The sequence below is a fragment of the Notolabrus celidotus genome, chromosome 5 (assembly GCF_009762535.1).
Source record: "Notolabrus celidotus isolate fNotCel1 chromosome 5, fNotCel1.pri, whole genome shotgun sequence".
Lineage (NCBI taxonomy): Eukaryota > Metazoa > Chordata > Actinopteri > Labriformes > Labridae > Notolabrus > Notolabrus celidotus.
Window position 1 is genome coordinate 32,587,484 of NC_048276.1, and position 21,081 is coordinate 32,608,564.

Consider the following 21,081-nt stretch of genomic DNA (forward strand, 5'->3'; position numbering starts at 1 on the left):
TTCATATCAAATGATCAGGGTCTTTATAGTCATTGTTTCTCTTTTAACTTAGATTTAGTAGTGTAAACAAACAAATATCAAAAGACTTCTTTTGATGTATCATTACAGTTAGTCCTCTAGTGACCATGATTAAAGATGCAGGTCTGCTATCAAGAAATAACAGACTGTTGTTATGAACTGCTATTATCTGATGACTAATCAAAATCAAGAACTTAAATTCATCCTGGTTCAGGACTAACTGGGTTGTCAACATCTTGAGGAGCCTCTGATCTTAACATCCCAGATCTTCCATATCACCTCTTTCTCTGGGATTCTTCTGCAATAGCTGCTTGCTCTGGATGTTGGAGAATTACTCATCCATCAACCGGTGTGAGAAAATTCCAGCTCTAGTCTTCCTTGTTTTTATATTCAGCAGAGACTCCTGTTCTGTAGTTGAAGGCTGCAGCTGTTGGATGTCATTCGATTGCATCTCTTTAGACTTACCATGTAATAAGGGAAGTTATCAGGTGCCGAGAACAAACCAGTAAAAGAATATGGTATATTTATATAAACTGTACAGAGAGGTGTGTGATTTAAATCGTCTTAGATAACATTTTGATTGTTGGGTTGACAGCTTGCAAACTGATGATATTGAGGATGTCACTAACACGTCTTGAGAGTCCACAAACAATCACTGAAAAGGATCCAGCCTAGTACTACAGACTGCTGTGCATTGAGAACACATCACAACAAGCTAACTTAAAAACAAGTGAGCAAACACCTCTGGCCTCTGAATCAACGTCGTTAGATTTAACTGCTGGACGTAGATCATCCTCACTGGCATGGTTCGGCTTCAAAATGACGGATGATGTGCAAAAGACGCCAATCTGCACACTGCATCAGAAAGTGTTTAATGTTGAAGACAGGCTGACAAAGAAATTGTTTCACTGTCTGTGAATTAACCATCACATTGAGTCTGAGGAATAAATCTACAGGAGTCATCGGTCGATCACAGTGAACCAGCTAATGTACCGGCAACATCAAAACACACTCAGCAAACTTTGGCAGAGTTGTTCAGCAGTCGAGTGCGTAACGACAATACGTTTTAAGTAAATAAATAAAACCTGATTTTCTTAAATAAGATGTTTTTTATTGCATCTGATGCACTATTAAGAAGAAGAAGCAATAACAAGATAAGACACATTTTACAAAAAACATTTACAAACTTTTTATTGAGGTATTTTTTTATTTTTTATTTTAAGGCCAAAATATGATCTAAAAGATGCCTCAGCTGCATCATGTGAACAGTGCATGACTGGGTGGGTGAAGGGTCCATAATTTCATGAGAACTGCTGGTGTGAGTGGTGTGACTCTGCAGCTGCATACTTTGTGTGTAAACACAGGGTTGCTCACCCTCCATGATCACATATTGTTCTTACTTCCTGCCAAAGATGTATGTCGCTCTGTTTACACTCTGTCTGGAGCACAGTGTAGGAGGAGTTACATGTATGCATTATAAATCAGCATCAACCGGATTCAAAGAATCTGCAGTTTGTACCCCTGTGGTGTGGACAGCGTGGTCACATGTACGTGGAAATCAGCAGAGATGACCAAAGCTAACATTTATCACTGCACACTTACCGTCATGGGTTTGATCATCCGGACGTTATTTGAATCAGAGAGCTGTTTGATTGAGAGGAGGTGAAGCAGTGTTTCACCTCATGGAGATGAAATAAGATCTGACTGCTTAAATCTTCAGGAGGTTGTGTGAGACGCATTCCAGCCAGATGTTGATGCTGAGGCGCTGCTGTCACTTCAACATCTTGCCAAACTCCCTGCAGAAATGTGTCAAGGTCATTTTAAGCAACTGTGCGTACAGTAAACTGGGAGCAGTTATTGGACCTTTAAACATTTACACGGGGAGCTCTCAGTGCCAACGAGAGGCTCTGATGACTAAATAATTTACTAAATAACGGTGTGTCAGTATTCATCAGCCGCTGCTCCACTCTGCTCTGTCGTCTTCTTGTATAAGCCGCTTCTGTATGTATGCTTCAGCAGCAGATGATATCAGAGCCTCAGGACTCAGAGAGCTGACTCCCATGTCGCCGTTATCCTCCTCACACAGCAGGCCGCGGCTCTGGATGCAGTAACCTCCTTCTGCCTGCACGCCGCTGCAGCTACAGCCAGCGTGCACTGCCATAGAAAGTGGGTCACACAGATTATATGTTTGGGTCTGTGATGTCAGTCAAAAACTGGAAGGAGTCCGAGGGAGAGGAAGGAGGAGCATCCTTTGGTGTACATTAGGGCTTGATTTGTGTCCTCAGTGATGGTGGTTTCTGTCAGAAGGTTAGGATGCTTGGACTCAGACTGTTTCCATAGAAAGATATATGCACTGTATCTACCCAGTTTTAGTGCAACAGTTATTATCAATGTTACTTATGTTATAATGATCATAGTCAGTAATGTAATCTGTGACAACAGCCCTCCTAACACTACTGAACTTTAGGAAATTTAGAGCTTGAGTCCCAGAATTCAACGTTCATGAGGCTAAACTTACAGTGAAATCTGTGTTATAGGCTGCACTGGTACATCTGTCCCAGTCTGTCTTTAGATGAGCTCTCAGAGGGAAAATTGTTCAAACTGTGTTGCTGGGTGAAGATTTCTATTGCATTCAGCAAAGTGCAGTTTCTGTGCAGACAGGTAGCTCTAGAACCTTCTGTTATCACCATCCTCATGTCAACTCATGTCTCACTAAGTGGTAAGAAAACACCAAAACATTATCATAGTGAAAGTTAATAACACAAACAAACATGAAATGTACGCGCAGCAGGCGGGCAGAATGGCAAGACGGGATCTGATTGGTTTCATCATTTAGCTCCTGATGGCAGGGATTGGTTGGTGTTTTCCCAGATTTACTTCGGCTGTAGATTTTTTCTCTCTTTTTAAAGAAATCATTATGTATTGATTGCCATCAGGACATAAAGATCATTTTAACCAGTATAACAAGTGTATCTAAAACTGACTACCAACCCCATCTTTAAGGAGTTGGGATTTATGACCTGTACTGTCGTCAGCCACCAGGGGGAGATCTAGAAGCTATGGCTTCGCACTGGATGATTGTTGTTCTATAGACAGTCAATAGTTGAAACATGTCACATTGTTGTTGTGACTGACTTTGGCTTGCATGTCCTGGATGGCTAGCTTGTTTGTGGTTAGCTCACCTGCTGCAGGGTTTACCCGACTCCTCCTGAGTGCTCTCCCTAAAGCTGATTGTGACTGAAGGCTTGTTCTTAGTGCATTGTTTTATTCAGAGGAGGTTGCATAATAATGAGGTGACACACTGCACTACTCAGGGACACAGAGGCTTTGAGAGAATGAAAAGTTCCTAACAGAAAGCTCATTTACATGCACTCTCAGCATGCAGTCTGCGTGTCCCTCTGACTTAAGTATGTAGTCCTGTGTGATCACAAAACTTAGGTAAGACTACATGTGTCGGAAGTTATTCTTTCAGTGATAACGGACCTGTGTTGTCAAGTTCTTATGGAAAAAAAAATAAAAGAGGCTGAACGGCTGCTAACAAAATATTGAAACTGGAAATTCAAATGTTTTGATAAAGTTCTGTTCTTAAAAGGAAGACCCCAACATGTGTCAGATTAACGTGACTTTCATAATGTTGTCATGAAAAATGAAAAATGTGATAGAAAAGTGATGATTAACAATAAAAGCGCATCATAGTGCAGTACTGATTTAGTATTTATCTTCCTTTAAATCTCTTGTAAAAACATATTTTTTTAGATGTGCTTTGAAAGGAGATGTTATCTAAACTTGTTTTAGACCTCCAGACGCTGCTGTTATTCTGTTACAGACGGTATCAAAGGCAGGAATTTTATATTTTATATTTTTTGTATTTTCATTTTTTATTCTTCTGGCTTTATTATTATTCTTTTTTATTATATTTTTGTTTTTGTTTGTTAATTTGTTTTATTCCTCCTCATCTTTCATTCTTTGTTCCTTACATCGACTTTTTTGTTGTTTTGCGACTCTCTCTCTGTTGCTCAACTCCCTGCTGATCTTTTTAATTTTTTAATTTAAAAAACATTGTAGTCATTGCTTTCTTAACATTTCTCTTTTAAGTTGTTTTATTCATATATATGTATATATATTTATTTATTTTCTCTTTTTTTAATTTTAAAGCACCCTGATTAAAAAACTTATATATATAAATAAATACTGATATTATTATTATTATTATTATTATTATTATTATTATTATTATTATTATTCCTGCCAAATGAAAGCCTTTTTTTTTACTGTCAATGCAGTCTCAAACATTATCTAATAGGCAGGTTAATATCCTATGGCTGTAGATCATTTCCTGTAAACTCTCAGGTCTGCAGCAGGATAATTGAATATGTCTCTGTTTAGTTTATATTTGCACTCTTATAGCTGGTTACATTTCATGGAGAAGCCTTTCTTTTGACTGATTGCTCCCATTGCCTCCTGCTGTGTGAAAACGAACAACAGCTCCTATATTTGGGAGTTTCTTTTCTGTCACAAAAGTAACATTTCATCCCATTTCATTTTTCTATTAAGTCTCTTTCTTTATAGAAGGTTGCATTCAGTGTTATCTCCTGCTCAAAGATGCCAAACTCCTTACTCCCCTCCTTGCTGCATAAATGATGTCCTGCTTCCTGTATTGGCACTAAACGTTGATTTAGATTATGCACTGCAGAATGCAGAATTAATTATGTAGGCACTTCTAGGGCTACTGAGGCCTGTTTCACCAGAGCAATTAATTAAGATTGTAAACGGTGGCAGCAACTTGCACTACATATTACTGTGGTACACGAGTTACGGATAGATTTGCATATTCTGCAGACACATTGCATGCTTGTGCAGAGTTTGAAAGAGTAGTTTGTTTTAAATTTGATAATTGTGTGGCAAATTGTTTGCAAATTGAAGCTCAATTTGATAAATTTGATTAACTGCTCCCTCAGATTGCAACCCCACACGTTACAGATTGTTCTTGTTCAAGTTGTTAAAACCTTTAATGATGGACAAAGCTCTTACCCTGCTGACCCAGCTTTTATGGTTTATCTTTATATTTTGAGCTGTATGTAATATTTAGAAAGATGAGATGGATGGTGCAGTACACAACAAATAAAGAGTCCTTCTAGGTTTGTATAGAGTAAGTGTCAGATAGTTACAGTGCAGTGTTGTAGGTTTCTATAAATATCCACATGTGGAGATACATTTAAGCCCGAATGTTCCCGTTTGAAAAGCCTGTCAGCAGCAGTCTGAGACGTATAAGCGAGTGGACACACTGAAAAACAGAATCATCCAAACTGGTAAATCATCTCCATGGATTTCTGCTCCCCCAGAGACTTTACATTTTTAGCTCCTTTAACTTCTGAATCCTTAGCTTGCAACAGCAACCAGTGGTGGTTCTGTTTCCAGATGAACAAAGAGGCACGTCTGCTCTCTCTCTCTCGTTCATTTCACCTGGTTGAACCTGAAACTGAAATGAAATCTTTTCAAGTTGCATGCTGTGAAATGAAGAAGATCATTTAACCACTTGAGTTAAATCTGGAGGTGTTTTGAAACTTTGCGAGGGTCTGATTACATCATTTTTTAAAACTTGTATATCAATATTTGATCATCAAAATTGGAGAGCTAAAACATCTGGACTGAAGGCCTCTGCCAATTTATCACTCTCTTCATTTAGAGCTGTCTCTCTCACGTCAAAACTTCACCAGCTAAACAAATCTTTCTTGTTCTCTCTCAGGTTCAAAATGATTTCATAAATAAATTAGCCTTTTGGATAAAGTTAACAAACAAACAATCAGACCAGTATACATATTAGTTTAGAAACCTTAAGCTTGTTCCTGATTTTTAGGAGGCAGTATTAGCAGGGGAAGAACAAAATGCATCTACGACCAATCAGAGCGAGAAGAAGAGAAAGCAAAGAAGCTTGATAACATCCAAACACATATTGCTTCTCATGAACATAATACACAAAGGTCTGACATGACATGAACCACCGTCCAGCTCATTGAACACTGACATGAGAGGAGACACGGGACCTCCCATATCATCAACAGCCGTGTCTTAAACAGGATACTGTCTGTCATTACATCAAACTCGTCCCATAAATGGTCATGATTGGCCTGACCTATATCAGGGCAGAAGTCTCCCCGAGCACGAGGGGGATCAGATGCATCAGAGCAAATTAAAGTCACAGATTTGTGTGGTTTCCAGCAGACATCGTCACTACTGTAATGAAACATCAGTGAAATGGATGCAAAGTGCAGCTGGTTTGTCTGATTTGTGTTTGTGTGTTGAATAAATAAGGCCATGCACAAGATGGAGATTGACTTCTTCAACGTTTGATCAGATTTTCAGAATACATTAGTTATTTTATAAATTAGATTTTGATGTATTGTTTGATGGCCTAAAGCCCTCTGTTCCCTGCTGGTTTCATTAACAAAGAAACAAACATTTAGAGGCACACATTCCCAGAAAGAGCTGTCTTCTTGACCACAACTCTTCTGGAAATCACATTTAGTGCCGGAAAAGCTCCATTTTGGTTTTGGGGAAACAAACCTGCATGTCAACAAAACATCAGCGGGAGGCTCTGTGCTCATGTTTCACAATAAAGTCTAAAAAGCTTCTCGTAAATGCAAACATTAGCCAGAGAGTGACGAATGACATAAGAGCTGAGTTTCCTAGTCTGGTTTTATTTGATAGAAAATGTGAGGAAATGTCTCTAAAGCTCTGATGTAGAGCAGAGTGATGCAGCGATGGCATCTGTAGAGACTGTAAATCTGAGATGATTGATTGGATTTTTTTTATTTCCCAGCAGCGGACAGTAAACATGCAGAGAGGTCATGTAATCAGTTGCAGGGTGAAGGTTCACCAGCGTAACCCCCCTCAGAGGTTACTTTGCTCGATGTTATCCTTGCTCAGATGCATCCCGGCGATATTTATGGCTGCAATGAAGTCCCAGTGGCGAAGCGTGCGAGCTTAAAGAGCAGGCTCTAATAAAATGTTCCTCCTCTCTCACTGTCTCACATCGTCTCTCAGCCCTTCTCCTCTTCCTCCCCCAGCACTCCTCCACTGATTCGGTTTATTTATGTCTCTGCTCGGCCCGGGTGGGGTGATATGATGCTGCACGGTGTGAAATAATGGAAAATTTTCAAATGACTGGGAGTTTTCTATAACATGGCAGCTGCCCCTTTGATGAATCTGAATAAATCAAATGAGATCAGTCTGGACGGGTGCCAAGAAAAAAGTACATTGCAAGTATTATTTGTGTGTGTGTGCGCGTTTGCGCGTGCGTGTGCGTGTGAAAAGATAGATCATGTGTTTTATGTTGTGTCAAAACATAAGCAGCCATATTCATTTCAAAAACCTTAAACTGAACTCAAAAATGAAACGTGAACTGCAGTAAGTGAACGTCGTGACTGGTCATATTAGTCGTAAAACTTCTGATGTTTTACTCAATTTCCTTTTCCTGGAACTTTGAATGCCCATCCAGCCCATCTGATAAGTTTGACCCATCCAGGTATTCAGATTTTTTATTTCTTAAAAGGAACGCACATACAGTCTATCCAATGATATCCATCTGTTTAAAACCTGTTTTATTCAGTGTGTCCCTAAAGCCTTGAATGAAATTCAGAAATCAGAACAGCTCTGATGTGATCTTTGAATGACTTTTAAACAGTATTACTGAGCTGTCTTGACATTGTAGATATTAATAGCAGAACTCAGGTTTCATCGTGTCACTGGTCTTAGGTTTGACTCGCGGTCCTGTTGCCATTTGGTACATGCCATTCCCTGCTCTCTTCTCCCCTGTTTTCCTGTATCTCTGCATCTGTCAATCAAGTAAAGACCATGAAAATAATCTTAAAAAAAACGTGTAAATAATTAGCCTCTGACAGCGATTGAACAGACCTACAACCAATCAGAGCAAGCATCATGTAACGTAGCATAGAGTGGCAGAAATGTTATTGTTCATAGTTGCTTCAATGGGAGTACATCATCCAGTTTGTTTCAAAGCAGCAGGTTCAGCAGACCTCCCTGTGTCAGAAGCATAGACTGGAATAATAATGGATGTAATATCAGTGATGTCACCCATCTGTTCCTGAGCGCTGTTTTGAAGCCAATCGTCGGCGGCAGCCATATTGGTAATGCGGAAGTCAACCAGTCAAAGTGTGATGCAAAGAGGCGGAGTTTGAGCCTCCTCGCCAACAGCTATTTGTTCCCGACTGTCAGTCAAGTCAGTCATGTCCTTATATGAGCAAACTCGTAAGTTTAATATCTTCTGAAAGAAATTCACCCCCGTACAGTGTGTGCTGATAGAGAAATTAGCTACGTAGACCCAGGACGTTTTTCGTACCAGGCTGTTAACATGTTTATTAATGCTGCAAAGATCGTCTCCTTTGAATGGGTGTGTATGTGGTTTCCGGTGTTTCTGCAGCCAGCCTCAAGCGGACGCTCGATGAATTGCAGTTTATAACACTTCCACATGGGCTTCATATTTTGAGACCGGAGGTTGCCACTTGGTCAGAAGCTGCCATCTTTGTTGTTTACAAAAAGTGGCGTTATTGTGTTGTCATCTTACAGATTTCGCCTCAATTCTAAACAATGGGCTATGATTGGTCCGTTGCATCTGAAGGCGGGAGGAGATTGTTAAGAGTGACAGCTGCTCCAGATAGAATAAAAGTGAGCTGGCTGATGGGTCCAGGCTAATAAACATACAGACTTTGAAATTTTAAAAAAGCACTACTAAAAAGCTAATATCTGCTTTGTTATGAAATGCATGAGTAAAACTAGATGTTCACAGGGAACCTTGCACTGTAGGACATCTCAAGCTGCATGTACAGCTAGTTTCCACTTCTTGCTCTTTGTCTGTTCAGCGTGTGTGTCTGCAGGTTTCCCTCCCTGCCTGATGGATGGAGCTGAGGAGGCCGGTGAAGCCGAGTGAAAGATTCTCAGTAGTGTGTTCATAGATTAGGCTGTGCTCAGCCACAATATTCACATTACTTCAGTGTCTGCAGAGCCGGGCGGGGATCAATACTCTATTACTCTTCTACTTGAGCCAATCCCTGGACAGCAGGCGACCACAGGGAGCCCCCGCTGCTGCTCAGAATCCACCAATCAATGCTGCTGCAGACTAGGGAAAAAAACAAGATTAGAGGTCTTAACTGAGGAACCGGTCAGACACGAGTTTGTGATCACCTGATCATTGCCTCACATAGTTGTGCACCTACACGTACAGACAGAGAGTGGCTCAGTGCTGGTGTTTGTAAGGTGAGAGGGGCTGCTGGCTGGTGGAGCGTAGAGGCCTCAGGGGAGTACTGCAGTGGCCTCTGCTTCTGATTAAAAGTTTGCTTTTGCAGCAATCAGCTCTGCAGACTCAGCAAATTACTGACCTTGCGTGTGTCCTGTGTGTGTGTGAGAGTGTGAGTGTGTGTGTGTGTGTGTGTGTGTTCCTTTGTTACCCTCCCTCGAACATACGCCACAGCGTGAACATGCTGTGATCTGCACTGATACTCACATACACACAACTGTGAAAGCCTGGCACCGTTACTGATGTTTATGGTTAAAGCAAGATGTGGGGGAGGAACTTGAGCATATTCCAGCATTCATTCTACAGTTCACCAGGCTAACAGCAAGCTAACACATCCTGATAAACACATTAACACTCACTATCACACCTAGAAGAAGTGTCTTAACTCTCATTATTCACTCCAGCCGGCGTGTCTTTGGACCGTGGGATGAAACCAGAGCTCAGAGGAGAAACAGCCTGCAGACTTCACACAGGCAGGCTGCTGCTGGCAGGTATCCTCAGTGGGTTTAAACGATCAGTCCAATCAGGCTCTGGTAATAATCAGTGTCTTCAAATTTTCATGAAGTGAATCCTCCCACAGCTTTACTTCTTTTTTTTATCATTGATTATTCTTTGTGATGGGTCACGTCTCTTTTGTTGTTTCAAAACAAAAACTTCAACTTAAAGCAAAAAGTAGTTTGTTGCAGAAATTGAGTGTGTTAGATTGATAATTTAAGCACAGCTTCAAGTCTATATACTAAGGATGGACCGATCCAGCTTTTTAAAGCCTCTGGTAACCCAAATCAACAAAAAAAAACGTTCTACCTATGATATTTATAGTCACATTTACATGCTATTATATATATTTAATGTATTGGAACTGAACTTTAATCAATTTTTTAAGTTTTTGATACGCTAGGATAAAGAAGGCGGAGTTAACTTGGATATTCATGACGAAATAAATATCTAACCAGTCATAAAGAAAACACTCAGTCACCTGCACGCACGTTCAACAAAACTACTCCGCTCCTGCTCAGACCGTCTCCTGACGTCTCAGCCTGCTCCCCTCAATGTTGTCTCAGCTGTTAGCTTGTTTGCTAATCACGCACTGCCTGTAATCTGTCTGTATAGCTGTCTCTCTGCTCTTTGCGCCACTGTGCTCGTGTGTCCCTGTCTGCACATCCACCGCTGAAGATGACAGCTTGTTGCCATTCTTCTACGTTCTTAACTGTGGTGGATTTGGGAGCCGAGCTCCTCTGCGTGCATATACTACACTTCAGCCTCCGGGCGTCCCATGGTTCTAATGCCACGGAGACTACGAAGTGATAAAACTCATAAATGATATAAGTCCTGATTCTTAAGTATTTTGTGACTCAGCACTCAGAGACCATTTGAAGATGAGCACTGCAGCATTTAGCAAGTTACAGCGGCAAGGACAAACTTCTTTTAACAGGCAGAAACCTTGAGCAGAACCAGACTCATGTTAGACACACATCTGCTGAGACCGTGTTGGAGAGAGGGATAGAGAGATGAAGAGAGAGAGAGATGATAGTGGTGAGATGGATAGTAGTAGCTGTAGCAGCTGGAGTCTGGCCCATCCACAGCAGCAGGCCATCTACGGCAGAGATCCAGAGGATCCAAGAACCCTCTCTGTTATGTTTTACACTTTCAAATCATCATTGGGAAGTTTCCTCCATCTTTGTGATACAGTTGTCAAAGTTAACTGATTCATTTCGGCCTCCATTTTTGTTCGGTTGATCTCTTATTTTCTGGCATGGGGATTCTCGAGATGCTTGATTTTTTTATACTGTATTTTGCTACATTACCACTACCCCTCAAAACCTGAGGTTTGGGCATGATGCAACTTGCCCCTGAAGATGTTTGTGTATCAAACATGAAACACCTCCAAACATCTGAGCCTTTGAAGTTAGCTCCTCACAGACCTGCCGGTGTAGTGATGACGTAGCACGCACGAATGGTTGCCATAAACACATAATACCATTAAAATGAGTTGAATAGATTTTCTCTTTGTTACTGACACTTGATTTTGCTTTTTGAATCAATATCTGGCTGATACCTGATACCAGGATCAGATTTCTCGTTTCAAGAGCCCACGATCACAGTTCTAATTTATTTTTCTAACCAACAGGACGGACTCTGTGTTATTCAAGGTGTCATGAAAATAAAGAAAGAAGCATACCTCATATTTTCATATATAGAAAAAGCAAATGTTTGGCACTTTTGTCTGCTAATATCATAATCAATCAAATGTCAGAACTTTAAATAAATTTGATCATACACGTATGAGTACTTTGGACAGAGTTAGAAACCTTTTTTTCCCCTGTAGGACATTTTTGGTACCTTTTCAGAAACATACAACAAACTCTGGTCCATATTCAAGTGCAGTGCGATTTGTGTCATGGCCAACAAAGAAAGATACTTCAATCTGTTGATGTTTTATCCAATTTTGATTTAGTATCAATGCTAGAAACTTGACAGGACCAGTGTAACAAGACAAACATCACATCATCTTTTTGCTTTGTAATGAAAAGCCAGTTCACTCAGTGTCAGAGCAGAATGCAGCTGTGTATGTTACATGAGTAAAAGCTCACGTACACCATCCCTCTCCCTCTTTCTGCTTCTTTTACTTTTCTAACCCTAGTTGAGTGCTGCAAGTGTGTAAAGATAAAGAGCAGTTAAGTGGTGCTGGTCTTTCTGCTGTCTGTTGAGTAATGGCCGAGGAGCCCATCGACCCGCCGGTGCCATAAAGCAGAGAGCAGAAAACAGACAGAGTGTTCACAGCCAGACCTCTGCCAGCTCAGCTCTGCAGTAAAATGGAGTTGTGTTCCATTAATATTAGGACAGTGTTAACCTTTATATTAAAAATCTCATATGCATGAATCAATATGACGGGTGTGATGCTTTCTGTTTAATTCAATTGTAACTGTGACGTTATGAAGTCATAGTGTGATATCAAACTAAGACCAGTATTTTATTGATCTTGGATGTTTGATAAGTTCTACGTCGTGACGATCTTCATGATATTTATCAGACCTTTTCATTCTGTTGTACCCCTGAACTGTCTAACCTGTAAATTGGCTCTTCTTGGCTGTTATTTGGGAGCCTAGCATGCCAGGAGACACGCTGTCATCTCTCATGGTGTGCTTGTCATTGTACCTCCGTATGCCTTAGCCCCTTTTGGACATTCTTAATTTTTCACTTTTTTAAATTTAGGTCAATTTACAAGTTTTTTACATGTATAGGTCTATTGTCATCAATTTACTCAAATTTGTGGTCTTGGGACCAAAAATGGCTCAGTTTTTGATCGTGTAACTACCACAGCAAAAATAATAAATAATAATAATAAAATTTTACATTTGACCGCCAGTTGGCGCCATTTTCTCAGTTTTCAATCTTTTTGCGAAATGCATGCTACTCTCCTTTTTGTCCACTAAGGGCACACATCCTGGTATATGAGTACCAAAGGGCAAATGGGTTTATCTGGGTTTGAATTTTTTTTAAAGTCCAGTTTTCATTTTATGATGCAGGAGATAATCCATTTTTAATGTTTTTTCATCCCCATCCCCTCTATGAAACTTTAACAAGTGGTAATTAAAAGGTAAATTATTAAATTAGTGAATATTTCTTGATGTCACAACCTTTATGTAAAATCTTGAGGAGGAGTTTTTGTGCTGTTTAGCTTTTCTCTTTAGGACTTTGTACAAAAAGTGATGTCCTGTGTGAATCAACGAAGGAGGTTTAGATCCTTCTGATTTTAAATATTCCAATATTTGATTTGCAATACAAAATGTAATCATTCATGTGAATATCCTTTCATCTCAAAACTTGTTTTTTTCCTTTGTTCCTACCAGCACTACAAAGAAAAACATTGAATCTGCCCCATGGATTGGCCCTTTGCCAAAAATACGTGATCTATTTTTTTTAATGCAGGAGTGAATGAAAACTCATATTCAATTCAATTCAATATTTTGTGAGCATATGGATGAAATTTTAACAAGATTTTACTGGAAACCTGCTACTTTTTTTTTAAGCCCACACAGACATGTAGCCAATCAAATTGCAGCACCAGCAGTTGCATTATGGAGCCAAAGTAGGCGCTCCTGTTTTAACTTCTATACAGTCTAAAACTATATTTATATATTTATATATTTATCTACTGTGTACATACATTATCTATGAATACTGTAGTTTCACTTTGTACTCAGTTTTCATATTGAGGTTGCCCGGAAATCTCTTTTATTTTTGACACGTCTCTTCTTCTCTGCAACATGTTCATGCTGAAGTGAAGCCATTGTATGAGGAGACAAAAGACTAAAGGACAGAGTGTCTCTCTGTAAATGGGTACTGTCAGCCCGCAGTCTGTAGTATTCATCCCACACATTATCACAGGAACCGCAGGATGTCCAACAAGTGTGTGCCTCTGTTTGTGTTATTGCGTGTGCGTGTGTGTGTGTGTGTGTGTGTGTGTGTGTGTGTGTGTGTGTGTGTGTGTGTGTGTGTGTGTGTGTGCGTGCGTGTGCGTGCGTGTGTGTGCGTGTGTGCGTTTGTGGGTGGATGTGGGTAGGTGTGTGTGAGTCCGGCTCATTGAGCACCATGTTGTTAGCTGTAATAGAGGTCTGTCTGTACGTACTGTGGCAGAAAATGGACCTCAGCACAGCAGCTACAGGAAATGTGATTGTGTAAATGCACGCAGCCTTCCCACATTTTGTGGAAGATCGTGAATATGATACGTGGGTGCATTAGGACAGATGGTCATGTTCTGATTCAGGAATCTACTTCAGTAACACATTTGCACTCCTCTGAACATGTTATAAAGGCCTCTTTTACCATAAATACTTTCATTTATATTAGTCTTCCAATGTAATGTAAATAAAATCAAAGTTTTCCTCAAGATAAAAATCTCAAATCATAGATTTAAGTCTGGACCTCTTCAGTCTTTTCTTTTATGTTAAAAATATTTGGCTTGACTTCATTGATTCATGAAATGTCTTCAAATGTTTAACCTCTAAGCTGCAGCACTCACTCAGTTCACCTTTGTCTGTTCATGTAGGAGCTGTGTGAAGACCCTCACCTGTTTGTAGATGGCATCAGCGCACACGATTTGCACCAGGGACAGCTGGGTAACTGCTGGTTTGTTGCGGCGTGCTCCAGCTTGGCCTCCAGAGAGTCTCTATGGCAAAAAGTAAGTGTGTGCATGGATGTGTGTACAATTGTTTTTGTCTTTTGTGCCTTTCTTCTTCTTTCTTCTCATTGTCTCTGTGTCTGAGCACCAAACTGACAAGTTTTAGAGATCTTTAAATGTTGACATGTCATCAAGACCTCAGAGAACCGGCACAGATATGCACCCATGTGGGCTGCTGGTTTGGAGCAGACGCCCCATGTACAGAAGTCACAGTCATAGTCGTAGGACATGACATGATTTGGTGCATGTCATTCCCTCTTTCTCCCTCCTCACATCCTGTCCCTCTCAGGCTGTACTACCAAAAGACATTGGCTGTTTCCAAAACCGCCTACTATGCTAGCAGTACGTACTGATTTGGCCAAAGTTCAGTATGTAGTATGTAGTATGTGAACAAGAGCAAAATCTGCAGTATGCCAAAAAAACCTGGATGTCTACTGATTCAGGAAAAATTTCTCAGGAACTCAGTGTTTGAAAATTATTAAATTCTATATAAACCATTTCTTAACTTTTTAAATCATAAGTGATACTAAAGAAGCAGTTTCTCCATCAACTTGGCCGTTGTTTACCGCTCTCCAAAAACCTGAAATCCGGCAACGCCTAACCCAGCATCCTGCAGAACAGATCCAACAGAACAGTCATACTACAGTACATACTACTTTTAAACCCACTACATACGCATAGGTAGAATGTAGCAGGCAGCTTCGAAAAAACAGCCAAAGAGCCCCAAAAACATCTTTAAAATAAAAGGTATACACCCACTGATCACACAGCACAAAATCACTAAACATGAACCTTAAAATTAAATCTGTCAAAAAATTAACCGACTGCGTCAAGTTTTTAAAGGCTTTGTAAAGAGTTTGGTCTTTTGTTAACAGGACTATTTACAAATAAAGGTTCATAAAGTAGATTTTGGAAGAGAAACTTTCTCTGTACTTAATCAGAATTATGCCATATTTAATGGAAGAATTGAATCAATCAATCAATCAATCAATCAATCAATCAATCAATCTTTATTTGTATAGCGCCAAATCACAACAAACGTTATCTCAAGACGCTTTTACAAACGAAGGAGGTCTAGACCACTCTATGTCAAATTATGAACAGAGACCCAACTTCAAGACAGGGTAAGACTCAGTCTGACCCCACCCTAATCCATCATGAGCATTGCACATCACAGTATTTAGCTATGAATGGAATGGAATGGAATGGAAGAATGGAATGAAATAGAGTGGAATAGGATGATATAATAAAACTCTATTGGTTTAGTGGTGGAAAATTGTTTTTGACCTCACAGTAAAGAAATCACGAAGTCATGAATCACAAGTCAACATTTGAAAACAAGGGATCAAGAGAGCTCTTGGAGTCCTTGACAACATCAGTCAACGTGACTCATGGTTAAAAAACAATTTTCAAAAAAGTTCAAATTTAAATTTAGAACAAACAAAAAATAACTTCATCATTTCATAAACCTCCACAGCTCAAAACCATTATGATGAGAAGTAATAACCTAAGACTAGCTCAGCAAACTGTCTCTAAGTGAAAGCCTGATCAGTAATGTCCAAGCTAGAGACTCCAGCTACGATTTGAAAGCAGTGCAGTGAATGGACATCCTCTCTTATATGTTGGGAGTGATTGTATAATTATTAGAGGTATCAGTACTAAACCTAATCATCAAATGTAATCACTTCCATGAGCTAAAGTTGACTTATATATAGAGCTTTTAATACTCCACACATTAACCAAAACCCAAAGATATTCTGGTGATTTCATTGGAAGACTTGAATAAATGGGTTATCCTGACACTGGAGAAGCTGGGGAGGGACATCAGATCTTTGGCATTTGTTCTTAGAATTTAACATGAATTATTACTTGATAATGAGAAAGGATAAGATTGTGTTTCATTCTAACTTAATGCTGTATTTCCAGTTCTGGCAAGTCAGTACAGATGGATGAACAAATGATCTATAGTGCTCTTTCAAACAGGAACTCTGTAACACACATGCTGGCATTTTTACATGTTTGTTGGGCAGTCAAATAAATTCATGAGTCTGACTTTGTTAAAGTCGTGATGGTAAACTCCAGCCAACAGCCAGTAAGCTCAACTTTCCTTCAAACTTGGAGACTGGGAGTAACAGCTTGCTTGGCTCAGTCCAAATAAACAAAAACACATTACCAACACCCAGAAGTGACCGCTCCAAATAAATAAGTCTTTTATGTATCTTTTTAAATTCCTAAAGTCTGCTCGTGAATTGCAGTTTGGTTAGACAGATGCTTAAGAAACTTCCCCATGGGGACACCTGGTCTTCATAACTGCAGAGAAAGTTGCTGTCAGGGTCCTTGACTTCAGAGATAAAAGGCCTGGTTTGTTTTTTACATATCCAGATTATATTCAGACCAGTTTCTGAAATCCTGGACGATGGAAAGAAACTTCAAGTTTTGAATCAGAGATGAGCTACGTTTGGAGTTGATTTGAAAAGGGATCTCAAAGGGTGTATCTCGTTCTGAAAAATCTTGAAGCTGTAGTTTCAAAGTATCTTTGGCATTACTCACAGTGCACCAAACCTGCTGCTCAGAGTCCTGCCATGACTAAAGCAGGCTCAGCACAGAGTTAACCAGCCTCCAATTGCTCACTTGTGTCTGGTGCACAATGCATTGGAAGAGTTCTGCACCTTAAAGAGTTGATGTTATGCTCGTTTTCAGGCATTACACTGCAAAAACTCAAATCTTACCAAGTGAAATTGTTTAATTTTTAGTCAAAATGTCTTATCCCACTTGATTTAAGATACATTTACTTAACAAGTAACATTTGAGCAAGATAGAGGGACTTGTTTTAAGACAATGCATCTTAAATATCTTAAGTCAAACAATCTTGAAATGATCTTGTTTTGAGTTGTAATTTAGAAGAAACAAGGTTTATTTTACATTTCATACATTTTTCAAGCTGAGATCTAATTTGTAGAAGATGGATAATCTTGATTTAAGACAAACCTTTTACTTGATTTAAGTAAATGCATTATATTGGAGAATCTATCAGAAAACAGCTCAATTGATGAAAGAAAGAAAGAAAGAAAGAAAGAAAGAAAGAAAGAAAGAAAGAAAGAGAAGTTGTTTTTTTTAAGGGTGGGTTACAGTTTTCAGGCATTTTCTTCTAAATCAGATAAAAACATACATCCTCAAACTACATGCACACAATCAAACACCTACTGTACTTAAGAGCATAGCTGGCTTATCCTAAAAACAACCTGACTGAATATTAGTATATCCAGCTCACTATGAGAAGACATTATATCTCAAAATGCTCAAATTAAACTTTGTAATCTTATTTCAAGTACAAGATGGTCTTAAACCTAGAGAAGTGCCACTATAATACAACTCACTTAAATGTAGAAGTTGACATGAAATGTATTAGTGCTAAAATCTTTTTTTCAGTGAAAAAATACTAATTGTTGGCTTATTCTGAGACACAAAGCTTTAAAATACTGGTACAATATTGCTTAAAACAAGTTTCCCTGCTAATTTTAAGATCACAGTTTTCTAAATCTTACGTCTTATTTTAAGAAATCTTAACAAGCAAATTTACACTTGTTCTATTGGCTGATTTTTTTTGCTTATATCAAGGTAAAAGTACCATGAAATATTTTTTTCCCTTGTTTTTGGTGGGGCATATTTTACAGTGTACATTGTCCTCCTGACTGCTCTGTTAGAAGCTTTACATGTCAAAATGTTGTTGCTTCATAGACACAAAATAAACTTATTGACATACTGAAGCGTCAATATTGTGCCCCCTCCCTAATTTAAACATCATTAATGTGTAAAGTGTGTTTATCACTAGATTTCAGGTGTCAGGATTATACTAAGGTGTCCTGTGGCGTCCATCTGGGTGGAGGAAACAAAGTGATTACTGAGCTTTAATGAGATTTGAAACGAGATGCCTCGGCCTGTCGTAGAGAGCCGCTGGATTGTGACAGTCTGCTCAGAGAGAATGTGTACATACAGTTTGGATACGCTCTCCCTCTGTTTACTCTCTGTTTCTGAGCTCTGTTTCATCTTACAGTACAAACACAGAGTCATCACCAAACAGTGTCTCCAGCCTGCAGCGTGTTTACTGCTTTAAATCCCTTTTATCCTCCTTTTTTCTTTTACACTTTCATTCTTAGATTTTCCTTTTGTTTTTGAAGAGAGGACTGAGAGTGACTGATGTAGAGGTTAGAAATCATCTCTTAATCAAAGTGCATGCAGTAGTTTTAAGACGTGGCTCAACATACAGTGTATATGAGGCTGAGATTAAATAAATATTCAACATTTTAGGGAAAAGATGTATTTAATTTTTCCTCTCTGCCCTCTGAGTCTGGAGACAAGAGCAGACAGGAAGTTGTTAAAATTCATGCAATAAACCATCTGTTGTCCAGGTCGTCCTCTTTCTGTGTTTGCAAAGAGACATTTGGATATTAGATATCAGCTGCACTTTAGAGTGCCGTTTCCTCTACCAGCTCTAAAGTGGTTTAACATTTTGAAAACATTTTGGGGAGAGTAACACAAATAAATGGATACCACACCCACATGTAATGTTATTGTTCCTCTCTAGTAACATTTCAGAGTGGGGAGAAACATCATGCTGAGTTTAACATTTAGTTTACATGATTTTCCAACCATAAATGGCATGAATCACATCTGCTGTTTCTCCCTTATTGGAAACTTTCTGCTTGTGTTAGGATGAGCAGCAGAGGACTCAAACTTTGAACAAACTGGGTCTCATTCATGAAACGTGAGCAGCATGAATTTGTGTGTAAACCATGTGTAGCGGAAATTTATGCCGATTTCAGCATTCATCAATCTTTTAGTAGCGCTGATCTGTGAGTAACTACCCACAAAATCTACACCTGCTCCCGACTTGTGTAAACGTAGGAATACACATAAATACTGCTTTTCACTGTCGGAAATTACAATTTTAATACGTACTGCTCTCTGTTATTTACAGAATACACAGATATCTTTGAGACACGTCATTTAAACATGACAAAATATTAAAAATATATATAGGTTTATTTAGAAGGTGAACTACTTGTTTAAAACCACACAGACTAACTGGAGCCTAATCTGACAAGGCCAACTAAAAGAAGCCAGCCCATACCCGCACGTTTGCAGGTGATCTCCGTGCTGGGATTCTTAATCACAGGGACCTTCCAGCGGGAGATGGCAGATAGATCTGGGATATCCCAGCCATCAATGAGCCGCATTTTATTTTCTGCAGTACTTGCCGGCATTATTAAATTAAGGCCGGAGTACATTCAATTCCCCTATGGAGCACAACGGCAAATCGAGGTACAGCGGGGGTGTAGCGCGCTGGCCAACATGCCAAATGTCATCAGTGCCATAGACTGCACACATATACGCATCAAGGCTCCATCTGATGATGCATTTGCATACATAAACCGGAAAAACTTTCATTTGGTGAATGTGCAGCTGATATGTGATGCAAACTGTGTGTTGCTCAATGTTGTGGCTCGGTGGCCCGGTGGGACGCATGACAGCTTACTGCTGGCACCCGTTTGGAGAATGGAGCTGTGAGAGACGGCTGGCTTGTCGGTAAGAATGTAGTCTTCTCACAAATGCATGTGTTTTATATGTAGAGACTTACCATTTTATATCCATAGAAAATACAATGTCCTTCCTACATTCCACTTCGCCCAAAATAGTTTCAATCTCCGCCTCGGAGAAGTTCTTTCCTCGCTCTCTATCCTTCTTTCCTTGCGCCATGACTGCAGAGCAGGCCAACCAGATGCACAGGTCTGTATCCTAATATGGTGATTATTTGCTATTCATGGGCAGGGATTTATGCTAATTGTGGATCATTTGGAGCGCGCTGTCAATCTACGATGGGTTGTCATTCAAGAGCTTACACACGTATTTACCTTCAAATCTGAGTGTCCCACGCCATTCATGAATCCAGAGTAGAGTTTTAGTAGTATGAGCTTTTATGTGCAAATCTACACACAGATTTACTCATGTTTCATAAATGACACCCACTGTGTGGAGTTTGCATGTTCTCCCTGTGAATCTGTGGGCACTCAGGCCTTCTTCCACATGCAGGTTAATTTTTGATGCTAACTTCTCAGTCAGTGTGGGTGTGTGTCTTGTTGTTTGTCTCTGTATGTTAGCCCTGTGATTGACTGGCCACCTGTCCAGTGTTTACCCGACTTCTGCAGCAATGTCCGATCCCTGATCAATTAATAAATGCTTGGATAGGCTCCAATCTAATAGTTGCGATCAGGATCAGGATTTCCGGAGTGGTTCCAGAGGTTTTTCAAAACATGGCTTTAGTTTTGGTGGTATCATCCCTTGGCTACTGGAGATGGCCCATATGGTGGTCACCATATTGGAAGTGCTGACTCCAACTAACTTTTGGCTGAGCTTGAAACCAGCAAAGAAGTGGAGCCATTGCCTTACTGCCTTGCAAACAGCTACAATGCACCCACCTGGCAGTTATATCAGCCACTCCCCTTATTTTGCCAAATTATACATACATTTCAGCCTTAATATAACCAACATGGATGAGTTCAGCAAAACT

The 21,081-nt window shown here is 39.7% G+C and overlaps 1 protein-coding gene across 1 annotated transcript in view; it reads left to right on the forward strand.

The window, feature by feature from the left end:
* Positions 1-21,081, forward strand: part of capn5b (calpain 5b) — a 75,705-nt gene that overhangs the window by 22,561 nt on the left and 32,063 nt on the right. Inside the window, exon 3 of the mRNA XM_034684189.1 lies at positions 14,382-14,513. Within this exon, the coding sequence (XP_034540080.1) occupies positions 14,382-14,513 (132 nt within the window). The remainder of the gene's footprint in view (positions 1-14,381; positions 14,514-21,081) is intronic.